The 16,663-nt window shown below is 42.2% G+C and overlaps 2 protein-coding genes across 2 annotated transcripts in view; both read right to left on the reverse strand.

Moving 5' to 3' along the window:
* TENM4 (teneurin transmembrane protein 4) overlaps positions 1 to 16,663 on the reverse strand; it is a 1,625,418-nt gene that overhangs the window by 1,463,277 nt on the left and 145,478 nt on the right. The window lies entirely within an intron of this gene.
* On the reverse strand, positions 920 to 1,822 carry LOC134174369 (taste receptor type 2 member 40-like). The gene has a single exon (XM_062639276.1). It carries the CDS (start codon positions 1,820 to 1,822, stop codon positions 920 to 922), a length of 903 nt encoding a protein of 300 aa, XP_062495260.1.

Genomic DNA, 16,663 nt, shown 5'->3' on the forward strand with positions numbered 1-16,663 from the left:
TCTAAGAACTTCAGAGTAGAATCATCTAACAAATTATTTGGTAAAACACGACAGGATGTGTTGAACATATTTCATCAACTACATGCAAAGTTTCACAGTAACATAAAATATTAAAAGAGAACAGGCTTAGAAACAGCTCCCAACTCAAAGTTGCAGCAAATCATGTACAAAGGCAAATTTTTCATCAGAGTGGTCAACTTGATGAGATTTTCTACAGTGGACAGATAGATCGAGGTGCATACATCTATTTACATTGTAATAACCACCTTAGTAATCTACTTTCAGGAAAAACAAACAAATAAGCTGGAATCCTAACACAAAGAAACCTGATTCAGAATGTAATTTGATTACATTAATTGGTTGCATGTTTCCAAATCTGAATTTTCCCTTAGGTTATCTTTTAGTTAGTTTTTCATGTTTTGAGGCATATTCTGTTTGTATGTCACAGCAGCCATGGTTTGTACATGTGTTTAAGCCAATTTTAAGCTTCTCAGATGAAAGATCCTTTGGCAGAGAACTGATATTTGTGAGTTCTGAAAATTTTGTCTCTGTTTTAGCCCCATTTTCCTAAAATCAAAGCTATCATAAAACTGTCTTAAACTGAGAATTTGAAATCACAAAGCACCCTGTACTTGATTTATCATTTTAGCGCATTGTTTCCTTTCAGTGCATTGTTATTATCACTCTATACTAAATAAGACTGAGAGAGCAAGAGTGGTGTAGAAGAAAAGGCAAAAATGTATGCTATTTCAGATGCTCTGAAATGTTAAGGTAGTCAAATCACAGGAATCTATAGAAGCTTAAAGTTCTTGATTAAGAAAAAAGACAGTGAAGAAATACATGCTTTAAAGTCTTGATTCCAGATCTGTTACTGGAGAGTGTTTCTCTCAAGCTGTAATATGGGGCTTAAAGTCATATTTTACAAATGGCACTTTAACTGATGGCAGAAGATACTAACCACCAATTTCAGTTTTGAATTCACTATAGTCAGGATAATAAAGTGGATGGAAGGATATGCCCCAGCTACAACTTCCACAACATCTTTACTTTGAGAAGTGGACAGTATCAGCAGAATTTGAGCTATGAAAGTGCAAAGATGTAGGATCAAGAAAGAAACAATAGATTTAATGGCAGTTATGTGAACATCTGTCAAAGGATCCCTGAAAGTATCTACATAAGATTTCATCTTCTTTGTGTGTCTCCATAGAGAAGTAATTAATAGGGATGAGGTAACCAGAGAGTACCAGAGGGAAAAAGCAACTGCACAGTAAAGAAGCAGCAGGTAGAGATGTGAATGATCCCGGTCAGTGATATGGGCTGTCCTACTTTCTCTACAGCTCCCAGTTGAGCTGCAGAGGTAAGTGCTGGATGCAAACCATAGTAAAGGAAGAGAAGTCACAGAAGAAGTCACTGATGATCCTAGAAGAAGCCATGGGACCATCCCAGCTATTCTGAGCTTGATTTCTAAGAGCAGCCATTGGGTGACATTGATTATTTTTACACAGTACAGTGCACACAGCCAGGTACTGAACCACAAACTGGCATGGTTTACAAACGTCCATACAGCACCAAAAGCTTTGTGTACAGAAGCCAACCTAAACACATCCACAAAGTAGAGGCTATGAATGTGCATCAGTATGGTCACCTGCAAGATAAATCTTGATGTGCTCAGAAAGGTCAAGATCATATCAGTGGAATAAAGAGTTTTGCTTTTGATCCAGTAAATGATATTAACAGCTGCAATAAACCCATTTCCAAAAAATTCAACAGCAACTTCAATAGCTACAATAGTTATTGAAATCATAAGAACTGGTGACAACATATCTTGCTGGTTTGGTCTCCTCTGACTGGTTATCCTGTGGTGCTGTGTAAGCAGTTGAGCAGACCTGATGGCAACTGACTAGCTCCAGCTCCAGCTCCAGCCTGCTAACCTTATATCTAGGAGCAAAAAGACTGGTGGAAAATGACTGTTCTTCCTGAATGTGCAAACCAGAGAATGATTCAATAATTAATTCTTTTCTTACATGCATAAGATTTGCCTATGGCTTTTCCTTAGGGATGTGGGATAGCCAGCTGAATTTATCTCCCCATCTTTTGCCCAATTATTTATATTCCTACCTAGAATGACAGAAAACTCTCTGAATCTCTGGTTACAACTGTGCCTGACAATGTGGATGGGGATGCACCATGCAACTCAACACAGGCAAAAGCATATGTCAGGAGACAAGAGCTCTTATGTGTTAACTAGTATCTTTAATACTGCTATGAACATCTATCAATTATAACTAGACCAATTAGTTGCAACCATTGTAACATGGAGAAAATTATACAGCCTCCAGCCCTATTCTAGAGGAGCACTCCAGATGACAAAGATGTATTTATCCAAGCATTATTGCTCCATATAGTTGATCATTTATATGTTAGATCTTGTGTTAATCACATAAATATCAAAAAATGTTGTGGAAAAACAAACAAATTAAGATTACATTGACAAGTTTACTTTTTCTATCATGTGTTTCACCAAAGGTATTAACAAGAGTAGAAAAAAACACCACTTCTAAGGCAAAAAATTATAAAGGAAGTATAACTCAATGACTACTGTGTAGTTTGAAGTTATATGTATGAAGCTTCCTGTACACAGGGTATGCATTGCATAATTACAGTAAGTTACCTCCAAATGTAGTCATTAAGTTATTCAAGGGAATGTAACAATATCACTTTATTTTTATGCACTTATAAAAAACAGAGTGGCAATTATAAAGCAGAAGAAACTACAATGGAGGATACAATCTAGAAAAATGCATGACTAGAATTAATTCTCATTTGTTCCAACAAAAAGTTACAAAATTCTATTCTACCTTCATCTGCATTATCAAAAACTAGAATTTAAGAGAAACTCAAATTGAATATTTACCTACCCATTTCATTTTCCTCTAAGCAAGGCCAAAAAATGGGAATGACTACTTGAGACACAAAGGAACATTCCTTCCTTGAGGACTCCACCAGCTCCTTCAGAAGGAAGCCATCACACATCCCATGCACACTGGAAGCATTTAAGTCTTCGTGACTCAGGTAAAAGAAACAGCCTGTCCCTTAACTCTGTCAGTGACCTATGTCTAATGTGCTATCATGTTCATGGGTTCTCCAGAGGATAATAAGTCCCATCATGGATGCTGGTGACACATGCCTCCAAACACCAAGATAGGAAAAGCCAATTTATTGGCAACAGCAACCTGATGCTGGCTCCAGATAGTGATCAGGTTGTCAAATAGACATTATCATAATCTCATCTCCTGCTATTCAGCTCCTTGAATTCTCTTGTTGTCCTGCTTACCCGTTTTAAGATAAGGTTGCCACATTAGTGCTCTTCAGTAGACTTCCTTTTGAGCTACAGAGTTAACGGTCATGATCAGAATGGGTTTAATAAGCAAAGGAGACACAAGAGACCCTAGAATATGTCAGAGTTCCTTGAATTTATTTATCCTCTGGGAGAGGATTTGGGCGAATTTAAAAAAGTACCTGAACCACAAAGTAAAGCAGAGACCAGTAATTCTTAAGAGTAATTACAGGACAATGTTAGCATGATGCAAATAGTAAATACTGGAGAGAAGTGTCTGAATTTATACAACATTTTGCCTTGCAAGATAAATCTCGCTGCATGCAAAGAAGTCAGATTCGGTTCATGGGATAGCATCTTTCTTCTTTTGATTCATGTATTCTAATTAGCAATGGTAATAAATGCACTTCACAGTCCCCACAACAATTTTAATTGCTGAAGTAGTTAGAGGCATTATTACAGCAGAGCAAACAGTTTCTGACTGTTGTAAAACACTGCTTGTTCAGCTTATACAGAGATCCATGGAACAGCGATTAACTGGTATCTGGTTAATCTTTTGGCATTTTACTGTAAGCAAGAAGCATATAAATGTGATATGGGAAGATTTATTTCTGGCATTGTTCAGAAAGATGCATATCTTGGAAATGTCATTGTTGAATCATAAAAACATAGAATCAAAGAATAGTTAGGGTTGGAATCATCCAACTATAGTCACTGTTTCACAGGTTTTAGTGAAAATCAGTTGTCTGTAGCTGGATTTGGGTTAGAAAAAGTTCAAACATGTTCAATAGGACTGGCTTTTCCTTCTCATAAAGTAATTGCTACTATTTCTTGAAGAAAGCTTTCATGTTGGCTTGACGTGACAGGTACTCAGACTGCCACCACCCTTCATTATCTTCACTCATCTCTCTACATGATGAAATGTGTATTTTGGTGCCCTCATCAACACCAATCCAAATTTTGGATCAGATTTCAAAAGGTAAAGCTTTGTAATGTGATAGCTCTAGCACATTCAGAAAACAAACCAAAACCAAACCCAGCATGTTACAGGTGGAATCTAGAAAGCCTGTACAGCTTAACTCCCTGCAAATCTGAGAGCCAGCATTCCAACCTCATGGAGACATGGACTTGAAAGAGCTAGTTCATGTCTCAGAGTGAAATGAATACGAGATTAGGGTGTTTATCTGAACTTGAGTGTGGGGGAGCACTCAAAATCCTAGCAATTTAAATTTAACCTAATATTCTATTTTTGCAACAGCAGAGCTGGCCATATTCTCCCTTGTAATAGGGTTTGGATGACCAGCATAGGTATTGATAGTGTGTCTGAATTGTAGATCTCATAAGTCGTAAACCAGGAGTACCCTATTAACAACCCAATTGCAATGCTGGGATCCTGCAGTCTCCCTCCTGTCTCCTATCTAAAAGCAAAAAAAGGAAAATACCCAGCTGTAATCCTGGAATTTCATTTTGGGATTATACCTGGAGAAAAAAATCTTGGAAGAGTTTCAACTTTTTACCCACATTCTACTGATGTTACATGTTTGTGTTTGACAACTGCTACCCGTGTGCTGACTGCTAGTGTGTTATTCTACTACAACTAAATTAGAGGACTTGCGAAAACATCCAGGAACTCAAGAATGAATATTACCTTGGCAGTAAACATTCATATTCCTAATAAAATGAGACAGAGAGACGAGAATAACTTACTCTTGTTTGCTCATGCTGTGTGGTAGGAAAAAACAGCGAACAATGGTTTGCTTTGAATTGGACGAAGGACACTGCTTTGCAGGCAATTAGAATACAGATTTACAAGAGCTACATGACATTTGTTCACCACTACACCATGAACTTCTTAGCAAATAAGCTTTTTACAATCTGTATGAAATTGTACACAGCATTTATAAAGCATTGTATCATAAAGTCCAGCTCTGATAGAAATCTCTGAGCACCAGCATAAGTCAGTGACGTGCTACAAGATCCTTAGAGTAAAAGAGTTGAATAGGACAAACCCAGGGAGCATACTTCTTGTATAAGATGCAAAAACAGGCCTACAAAAGAAAACTTGAAAATAAGATTATATAGGAGAACCATCGACATGTGCTTAAGAAATATGCGCAGAAGCAGCATTCTTGTCTCTATCAGCAGCTGTTTACGTCTGTGACACTTTCCAAGATGGTTTATCAACTGTCCCTCACATATTTGATAAGATGTTTGTGAACCTTAATAAAATACCCAGTATCTGGTAAACAACAATAAATTATGCTGCCATTTAACACATTCCTGACTTCATACTGTACAAAGAAATAATGTTGCAAAATATCTCAGAAATGTGTGTGGAAAGGTGATAATCTATTTTATCATTAATTTGCAAGTTGTCACACTGCTGTCATTATTGTAACGGAGGTAATGCACTGTTAATTTCAGTGCAACACATTTTATATTTATCTTTAGCAGAAAAACATTGTCAAAATGGAAGACCCATCAGACACAGTTAATGGAAAGAGTCCTCTGAAATAGTTGCAAGAGGTCAAAAGAGACCAAACAATATAACAATGAAAAGGAAAATGCAACTTCAATTTTAAGGAAGTTAGAATGTACATACACCTCAAAAGGAAAGAGCAGGCAACAAGCTAGTGATTATCAGTTGCTCCTTGCCATGAACAGAAACAGTTTAATATACACTTTGTTAACTCAAGACAGTGCTTGCAAAGATGAGTTTGTGGCTTACACCATTCAAAGTGTGAAAAGAAATGTGTTCACTTTCCAAGTAATAGCTGGATGCTACCTGTACTAGTTCCTCTCATTTCCTCCTTCCATTCTCCTCTAATTTATGTCTTCCATTGCCTAAGAGGAACACCTTGAATACACTTGAGATTAATATAATTCCCTCCCAGTTCCTCTTTTCCACAGGGCCTTACCAAGACCTTGCCCCATATCAGTTTGAGACAAGATCTCTCACCTGTCCATATGTAAATTCAATAAAAGAACCATCTTCCCACCTCTACTTAGGCCTTCCTCAGTCTCAGATAAAGGGCTACTCAAAGTTTTCTCTACTTTAGGGATGAATATTGTATTAGCTGTGCCAACAGTAAAGCTTTTTGTTTTCATCTCCATATCAATATTATGAATTATCACTGTCTGCTGCACGGTTGCATCCTTCTCTTATCCTCCTTACTCTGACTGAAAAAGGTACTCTGGGCTGATTTAGTTTCATTCTATATTTCACAACATCATATCAGAAAGCTTGAGTTATAAATTGCAATAATCATTAGTTTTGAGGGAAAACCTTTTCATGGAAGCATATTGATCCTCAAGTTTGTTTCAATATTATATTTATTTTTTCTGCCCTTATTAAAATAAGTAAAGACTTTTAAACATGGCTGAATAATTTAAACTTCTTAATTTGCCATTTTTATGGGGGTTTCTTTGCACTCAGCTGAAGACCTACAAAAATTTTAGTGATCATACGTAACACTTGGAAGAAAAATCTCTAATTACATGAGTCAGAGTAATAGACCGTGGCAAACCTGCACTGCCTGGAGGTCACAATGATATTTTATGCTTTGAGAAAAACCAATGATGAAGCACCAGGTGGACTGCAACTTCAATGTTTTTTCATGTGAAACCAGGGGAAAAAAGTGGTGGAAAACCTAATGAAGGCAGGAAATTGATAGATAAAGCAAATCATAAGGAAGCTAAGGTGTGTTAAATATTCCTCTTTCTAGGCTACAAATACTTTGGAAGTCCTTGTCTCCATATCCTAGTGTTTTCAGACTTTAGAATAACCACTGACCAGTATCTACTTTCAAGGAATCTAATACTAATGTAGTTTGGCAAGACTTTCCCCAATAATGACATGTCCTGCTTTTCACAGTCACTGCATACAGTGGAATGGAGTTGTTTACTGAGCTAGATTACTCAAGAATCACACTTTCTATAAAACAAGATTAAATAAAGACAATGCATTTGGTTACTGTATTAAAAAGTTAAAAGATTTCATTAAAATAAGACAAAAAATTTGCAAAATTATACTATAATTACCAAGCTTGTGTTGGACAATACACTTTTCCTGATTGGTCCAGCCTCTCAACAGATTTAGGAGATTTTCCTTTCTATTTTCTCCTCCTCCAGGGATGCTTTATCCTGAAGTCTGTCTGGCTACTCTGTTGCTAAAATTGAAATTGCTTTTCATGTGTTTCTTAAAAAGCCCAAAGGGTTAGAAAACTGCTTCTCACTTCTTTTTCTCCAAGACATAACTGCAGAAACAGCTCTCTTATTTTCCATGTCCATTACATTTTATGGTTAGTGTATTCCTTTTCACCCAGCTGGATTTTTCTGTTCACAAAGTTGTCAAAGACTACAGTGAAACTTCATGCACAGTGGTCATTACACTAGACTCAACACTTGACAATTCATGTTTAGCTTTACTCAGAGAACACATACATATTTCTAACGCAGGTGCCAGACTTTGGAGCATATTTTATTGTCTTGTGTTAGATTTCAAATACCTTTGCCATCACCAACAGTTATCCATTTCAAGATCCCAGTTTGGAAATACCATTCTTCAAACTTGTCCTTATTCATGATGTGAAGGCAGATATGCTACAAGGCTCCACAAAGACCCATCTCATTTTACAGCAGCAGCTGGAAGCAACACCGGATGCTTTTACATATATAGGCATCTAAATGAACTCCTACTCTGAGACTGAAGGTCACTGGCTGAGGTGACCTCCAGTAGCTGTTAGGTCTCTATCAAGTTCTGAGGTATATCTGCCAGCTCTCTACTGATACCTAGAAATACCTGTAGCTGATGGCACTAGTCTACCACATTTGGCGAGTAAAGGGAGCCCCAGGGACTAGAAATGAATCCCTTTTATTTTGTCATTGGATATATTTGAATCCCAGATGGACTTAGGAACCAAGAATTAGAAAAGCTACTGATTTTAAAAAGTTGAATCCACTCTTATGTAAACTACATTAAATAATGTATAAAAAAAAAAGCCTATTTATAATTGGGGTTAGGATTTCGGTTTGATTTTTGTCTTCCTTTCTTTTTCATAATACTGCCTTTTAAATCTTTAAAAACATGTTGATGTTAAAAAGTTATCCTCAATTTCCAAATGCACCCGGAATACAAATTTACCTAGTGGCAGTGCTTTTTAATGTTTAGGTGAAGTAGTTCTGTTTAAACTGCTTTATATATAATTTTACATTTTAAAATATGGTCTTTGCAATCCTTTTATGGATGCTCCTATACAGTTTGTAAGCAACAGCTGAATTCAGCAAATAGTACTGTGTTTCCTGTTGCAATGAATCTATCAGATGGAAGCACGCAGTTATAAAAGCATTATGTGGTGATTACATTGAAGACTGTAACATTGAGATGTTGCATAGACAACCTTAAATGAGTATTTGTTAATTATAAAACTTTAAGTGCTTACTTTTGCCAGCTCTACACCTTTAATGTAAATGTGCCTTTATATAGTGCATATAAGTACAAAGACCACAATACCACTTGCAGGCCGTCACCATTTCAGCACCATTAGCAAGCAGCCTTACACTGATCTGATGCTGGATTCACTTGTGTTTGTACAACCAGTGTGCCTTTTTGACAGCTGACTGCAATTCAAATCCCTTTGTCAATACTCTACACCACCTGTGATGCAAATTTGAACTAATCCTGATTTTCATTGCTTACTTACACTTTTTGAGTAATGCAAGTGACACATGTCACAGCAAATCCTGCTCACCGTGGAAGTCAGCAATATTTCTGGCACTGCCTTTAGGAGAGAGAAAATGTTATCTCTTTATAAAGATTACAGTATCACAGTATCACAGTATGCTGGAGATTGGAAGGGACCTCAAAAGATCATCTAGTCCAATCCCCCTGCCAGAGCAGGAACACCTAGATAACGTTACACAGGAATGTGTCCAGGCGGGCTTTGAATGTCTCCAGGGAAGGAGACTCCACAACCTCCCTGGGCAGCCTGTTCCAGTGTTCCGTCACCCTCACTGAGAAGAAGTTCCTTCTCAAGTTTAAGTGGAACCTCTTGTGTTCCAGTTTGCACCCATTACCCCTTGTCCTATCATTGTTTGCCACTGAGTAGAGCCTGGCTCCATCCTCGTGACATTCCCCCTTTATATATTTATAGACACTTATAAGGTCACCCCTCAGTCTCCTCTTCTCTAAACTATAAAGACCCAGCTCCCTCAGTCTTTCCTCATAAGGGAGATGCTCCACTCCCTTAATCATCTTGGTTGCCCTGCGCTGGACCCTCTCCAGCAGCTCCCTGTCCTTCTTGAACTGAGGGGCCCAGAACTGGACACAATATTCCAGATGGGGTGTCGTGGTTTAAACCCAGTCAGGTAATTCGTTCGCTCACTTCCCACCCTTTTCTTGCCCTCCCCCTGCTCTCGGAGGGACGGAGAGGAGAATCGAAAAGAATGCAACTCCCACAGGTTGAGATAAGAACAGTTTAGTAACTAAGGTATAACACAAATCACTACTGCTACCACCAATGATAATAATGATAAAGGAAATAACAAGGGAAGAGAATACATCATCTCACCACCAGCCGACCGATAACTTGCCCCCCCCAGCCCGACCAAGCTCTGACCGATACCTCCTCCAACCCTGCAGTCTCCCAGCCCTTCCGGCTAACTCCCAGTTACATCCTGGGCATGACGTGCTGTGGTATGGAATACCTCTTTGGTCAGTTTGGGTCAGGTGTCCTGTCTCTGCTTCCTCCTGGCTTCCCCTCCTCCCTGGCAGAGCATGAGGCTCACAAAGTCCTTGGCCAAACCAAAACATCGCTTGTTATCAGCTCTGTTCCCGAGCTGAAAGTCAAAACACTGCACTGCACCAGCTACCAAGAAGGGGAAAAATGACTGCTACTGCTGAACCCATGACATTATCCACCCCTTATTCCATACCATTCACGTCATGCTCAGATCCCACATTTTCAATATACCATCACTCTTATCTCAGTGCATGGACCAGTCCCTATAAAGCTGCTGAGTCCATCTGGTCCATGATGTCAGGCTCCATCTCTTGTAACAGTCTTCCAGAGCAGGAGAGACTGTGTGCAGTGTTCACACTCGTGAATAACCTGGGCAATAGTGTCCATTGCTAAGTCCACCCCTCGATCATGAGTCCATCTCTGTGTTGCATCCCTGCTCTGATGGCCTGAAGTGCCATGGGCCCACCAGGCTTAAAATAATTCACTGTCCCCTTAAGCAGTTTCTGCAGCTTGTTGCTGGGGACTCCATACAGCTGCCTTCCATCTCCAATGCTTCCAAAGCACTGGAGGGGCCCAGTGGACTAGATACTTGCCCATACTGTCCCACACACCCTGCCACTCCTGGCTGTCCAGCCTTGGGGAAAACCTCTTGGTCCCCCCATATTCTCGTCTAACCCCAGACAAGACCCAAACCTGACTCTGCTTAACTTTTGAGATCAGACAAAATGGTCGTGGGTAGCACACAGTCTGTGTGTGTGCCAACATGCTGATCCCCATCACAATCAGCAGGCAGGTACCAAGGACACCCAAAGGCCATTCAAAACCTTCAGAACTCTCAACTGATGCTGCTGTACTTGTCACTGGGGCTGGTGTAGCTGCTGTACTTGTCACTGGGGCTGGTGTAGCTGCTGTACTTGTCACTGGGGCTGGTGTAGCTGCTGTACTTGTCACTGGGGCTGGTGTAGCTGCTGTACTTGTCACTGGGGCTGGTGCAGCTGCTGTGCTTGCCGGCTCTCCCACCGCCAGCTTCTCTTTTCCTGAGTCCAGCTCTTCCTCCTCTGCCTTGCTGGGAAATGCTGCGTGGTCTCCTGCATCCTCCTGGGGCTCGGCGGGCGGCTTCCGGGAAATGCTCTCGGCCGTCGCAGGGCTGGGCTCGGCCGCGGGGCTCGGCTCCTCCGCGGGGCTCGGCTCCTCCGCGGGGCTCGGCTCCTCCGCCGCCTTCTCCCGCTGCTCGGCAGCCCCTTCCTTCTGTTCCTCGACCGCCCCGACCTCCTCCACCGGCAGCCGTCCCCTCGCGGCCTCCGGCCCCGCTCCCGCCGCCGCTTGGTCCCCGGGGCCGCTCTCCCGGGCCGGTTCGGCTGCCGCCGGCTCCCGGGGCCGCTCCCCCTCGGCTCCCCGCAGCCTCACGAAGATGGAGAGTAGGGTGAGGGCCAGGACGGTGAAGAGCAGCCGGACGGCCAGGTACAAGTCCACGGCCACGTCCGTCCCGCCCTGCTGCTGGAGCCCGCCCGTATTACAAGCCATTGCCATAAAGCACAGTGAGACAAGAACCTTAGCCCAGGCCCCATACTTGATAAACACTATCACAGCAAACACCGGCTCTACGTAAGTTACAACATTCTGAAGCTGTGAGATCAAGCAAAACAACTCTGAGAGCCAATAAATCAGCATTGTGACAAATGACTATTAATCCAGTCAAATCTGTCGTTATCTCAACCCTTCGCCCCACGTTGGGCGCCAAAAAGAACTGTCGTGGTTTAAACCCAGTCAGGTAACTCGTTCACTCACTTCCCACCCTTTTCTTGCCCTCCCCCTGCTCTCGGAGGGACGGAGAGGAGAATCGAAAAGAATGCAACTCCCACAGGTTGAGATAAGAACAGTTTAGTAACTAAGGTATAACACAAATCACTACTGCTACCACCAATGATAATAATGATAAAGGAAATAACAAGGGAAGAGAATACATCATCTCACCACCAGCCGACCGATAACTTGCCCCCCCCAGCCCGACCAAGCTCTGACCGATACCTCCTCCAACCCTGCAGTCTCCCAGCCCTTCCGGCTAACTCCCAGTTACATCCTGGGCATGACGTGCTGTGGTATGGAATACCTCTTTGGTCAGTTTGGGTCAGGTGTCCTGTCTCTGCTTCCTCCTGGCTTCCCCTCCTCCCTGGCAGAGCATGAGGCTCACAAAGTCCTTGGCCAAACCAAAACATCGCTTGTTATCAGCTCTGTTCCCGAGCTGAAAGTCAAAACACTGCACTGCACCAGCTACCAAGAAGGGGAAAAATGACTGCTACTGCTGAACCCATGACATGGGGTCTCACCAGGGCAGAGTAGAGGGGAAGGAGGACCTCTCTCGACCTACTAACCACCGCCCTTCTAATACATCCCAGGATGCCATTGGCCTTCTTAGCCACAAGGGCACAGTGTTGGCTCATGGTCATCCTGTTGTCCACTAGGACCCCCAGGTCCCTCTCCCCTACACTGCTCTCTAGCAGGTCGTTCCCCAACCTATACTGGAACCTGGGGTTGTTCCTGCCCAGATGCAGGACTCTACACTTTCCCTTGTTATATTTCATCCCGTTATTCCCTGCCCAACTCTCCAGCCTGTCCAGGTCTCGCTGGATGGCAGCACAGCCTTCTGGCGTGTCAGCCACTCCTCCCAGCTTAGTGTCATCAGCAAACTTGCTGATAGTACACTCAATTCCCTCATCTAAATCATTGATGAATATATTAAATAATACCGGTCCCAGTACTGACCCTTGAGGCACTCCACTAGTTACAGGCCTCCAACTAGACTCAGCCCCATAGACTACAACTCTCTGGCTTCTCTCCTTCAGCCAGTTCGCAGTCCACCTCACTACCTGGTCATCCAGTCCACACTTCCTCAATTTAGCCGTGAGGATGCTGTGGGAGACTGTGTCAAAGGCTTTGCTGAAGTCAAGGTAGACCACATCCACCGCTCTGCCATCATCCATCCACCGTGTTATTTCCTCATAAAAGGCTAAGAGATTGGTCAAACATGATTTCCCCCTGGTGAAGCCATGTTGACTGCCCCTCATAACCCTCTTATCCTTGATATGCTTTAAGATGGCACCAAGGACAAGGTGTTCCATCACTTTCCCAGGGATGGAGGTGAGGCTGACCGGTCTATAGTTACCCGGGTCCTCCTTCTTGCCCTTTTTGAAGACCGGAGTGACATTTGCCTTCCTCCAGTCCTCAGGCACCTCTCCCGTTTCCCAGGACTTGGTAAAGATGATGGCGAGTGGTCTAGCAATGACTTCCGCCAGTTCCCTCAGCACCCGCGGGTGCATCCCATCTGGACCCATGGATTTATGGACGTCCAGATTGCTCAACTGATCTCTAACCCATTCCTCATCGACTAAGGCTAGTCGCTCCGTCGACCTGACTTCATCTAAGGTCTCAGGGGTACAGGGCTCTTCAGGACTGCCTGCAGCAGAGTAGATAGAGACAAAGAAGGCATTCAGTAACTCTGCCATCTCTGCATCTTCTGTCACCAGGGCACCCATCCCGTTCATCAGTGGGCCTACATTGCCTCTGGTGTTAGTTTTGTCTGCCATGTACTTGAAAAAGCTCTTTTTGCTGTCCTTGACCCTTCTCGCCAGGTTTAATTCTAAGGAAGCCTTAGTCCTCCTAGCTGCCTTCCTACATCCCCTAGCAGCAGCCTTATATTCCTCCCAAGTGGCCAGCCCCTCCTTCCATGACCTGTAAACTCTCCTCTTCCACTTGAGCATACCCAGCAATTCCCTATTTAGCCACACAGGTCTCTTGGCCCTCTTCCTTGACTTCCTACGTGTCGGGATGCTCCGATCTTGAGCACGGAAGAAGCAGTCCTTGAATGTCAACCAACTATCTTGGGCCCCTTTTCCTTCAAGCAGCCTCGCCCATGGGATTTCCCCTAGCAATTGCTTGAAAAGGCCAAAGTTTGCCCTGCTAAAGTCCAGGGTTGCAATTCTACTTGGTATTCTACTAGTCCTACCACACAAGATCCTGAACTTCACCATCTCGTGGTCGCTGCAACCAAGGCAGCCCTCAACCCTTACTGCTTCAACCAGACCCTCCTTGTTAGTGAGGATGAGATCCAGCAGCGCTCCTCTCCTGGTCGGCTCATCCACCATTTGCAGGAGGAAGTTATCATCCACACACTGGAGGAACCTCCTGGACTGCGGCTGGGTTGACGAGTGGTCCTTCCAGCAAACATCAGGGAAGTTAAAATCCCCCATGACGACCACGGCCTGTGACTGTGAGGCCTCTCTCAGCTGCCTGTAGAAGGCCTCGTCAACTTCCTCACCCTGATCTGGTGGTCTGTAACAGACACCCACAACAGTATCCCCCCTGCCAGCCTGCCCCTTAATTCTCACCCACAGACTCTCAACTCGCTCATCATCTGTCCCCGGACAGAACTCGGTGCATTGTAGTTCCTCCCGCACATAAAGAGCAACCCCACCACCCCTCCTGGCTGGCCTGTCTTTCCTAAAAAGGACATAGCCCTCCATGACTATATTCCAGTCATGTGAGCTGTCCCACCACGTCTCTGTAATTGCCACCAGATCATAGTCTCCTGACTTAACACAGGTTTCCAACTCCTCCTGTTTATTTCCCATGCTGCGCGCATTGGTGTACAGACATTCCAGGGAGCGAGATTCACACAAGGTATCTCTCCTTGTTCCTACCTCTGTATGAAAAAAGCAAAAGTCAATAGTCTGATGATTTTTTGGGGGGGTTTGATGCGCACATTGAAATTACAGCTTCTGTGCAACAGTGGAGTTGGGTTCACTTGACTTTTTTAGTCCAGGTTCCCAGCCATAAAAATAATAAGAAATCCTCTTCAGTTCAATCTCTTATTTATTTTGCAGTTAAGTAGATGTCACATTGTTGTGAGCATTGCTTGGGATAGCACAGTCCATTACCAACATGCCTGGGTCCAGATATTGTTTCTCAATACCCTATCAGATTTTTAAATTTGCATTAGTTTTCGTTAATGTTACTTTGTGTGATTACTATAGCAAGGGGTGAATGATGCATGAAATAAAAAGCTGTCAAATCCTTGAGAAAGTGCTCAGCACAATGACACATGTCTGCTTACTGTATTCAAAGAGTTCAAATGACATTCTTCTCAAGTGAGAAGCACTGAAACAAATGAGTGTCACTTCATAGGAGTGACTTGGAACATATTAAAAACCACAAAAATCTTGTGCAGATTTTTCCTATGCTTTGGGAAACATAAAATCAATTTATCCTGTTGTGAATTAATTTCTGCATATGGATGTTTCTTGGGGAAGTTGTAATCAGGATTCCGTAAAATGGAGTACTAACTAAACTCTTCAGTGTGGAAAATTCGACAATTCTGGACCATACGACCTGTAGGTATGTAAAAATCTCTTACGTGGGGAAGGTCAATAGGATAATGATTTACTGCCTTTTCCAGTGCAGGAAATAGGTGGCATCAAATGAAAGGAGAGTTGAAAGCAAGCAGAAGAAGGTGGTTTTTGACGTAACACATAGGGAAGATGTGAGCCTTCTTGTCAGAAGATACTGCGAGTGTTAAAATTCTGCATAGATTCAAAGGATGAATGGACAAGCCCATAGGAATGAAATCAGTTGGGTGTTACTTCAATACATAAACCCCCTTTGCGGTTCACATCGTCCTATAAAAGTTTAATGCCTGGGATAGTATCAGGAAAAAGTAGAATTTATGTTTGCTCAGTTGACACAATCTTCCCAGGCTCTCTGTTGCCATCGAAAAGGGGTCACTGGGCAGACGGACCTTTGGTCCCAACCAATACAACTGAATCAATCTTAGTGAGTTGTGCTGTCTCATGATGCCTTTCACTGTATGTTTTATGAATTATCATAATTCTTTCATGGCTTTGATTATGTTCAACTACAAAATACTGCCCCCATGCCACAGCTGTAATTATTTATGTCAGTGAAGCACTTGGATCCCAGAAAAGAATTGAATCCCATTGTGCCAAAAGCTGTGAATACGTGCTCAGCAGTAAGAGCGGTTTTGTCACATATAGCATAAGGATAAAATTAGCTCCAACCACAATTTTATTGGATCCAGAATGACTATTCAGAAGGACTCACATTGCTGTTTCAACTCATGACTCTTCATACACAGTAATAAAGCAGAAGCACAGGTTCAGATTCAGTTGTATCACTTTCACATGACTAACACAGTAAAATGAGTCCACTTGTTCTTGGTTTACAGTGTAGTAAAAAAGAGAATAAACTTCATATCAGAAATGACAATTAGTTATTCACTTCACTCCCACTTAGAATAACTGTTATAAATGCTTTTTATAGCAAAACTCCTCATTCTTCTTTTAGATCCTGACTGTAATTTCTGATGTTGTTCAACTATTTTCTTTTTACCTATACTATGCAGATCTGACTAAATCAAAGAAGGTGAAGTTTGGCTTTCCCTGGGAAGAGTAGAAGGTTTAAAAAATCAGGATCTTTGTGACAGATTTCATATTACCTGACTTTAACTTTTTAAAATTATTATTATTTAGGAGGAGGAGAAAGAAGGAACAATGCAAAAATATTGTCATTTTGG

This window comes from Pezoporus occidentalis, unplaced genomic scaffold (assembly GCF_034315485.1).
Source record: "Pezoporus occidentalis ecotype Australia unplaced genomic scaffold, CSIRO_AGI_Poc_V1 ctg6, whole genome shotgun sequence".
In the NCBI taxonomy this organism is placed as follows: Eukaryota; Metazoa; Chordata; class Aves; order Psittaciformes; family Psittacidae; genus Pezoporus; species Pezoporus occidentalis.

Coding starts and splice junctions, on each gene's coding strand:
- LOC134174369 (XM_062639276.1), bottom strand. CDS start 1,822: ATGTTGTCACCAGTTCTTATGATTTCAATAACTATTGTAGCTATTGAA.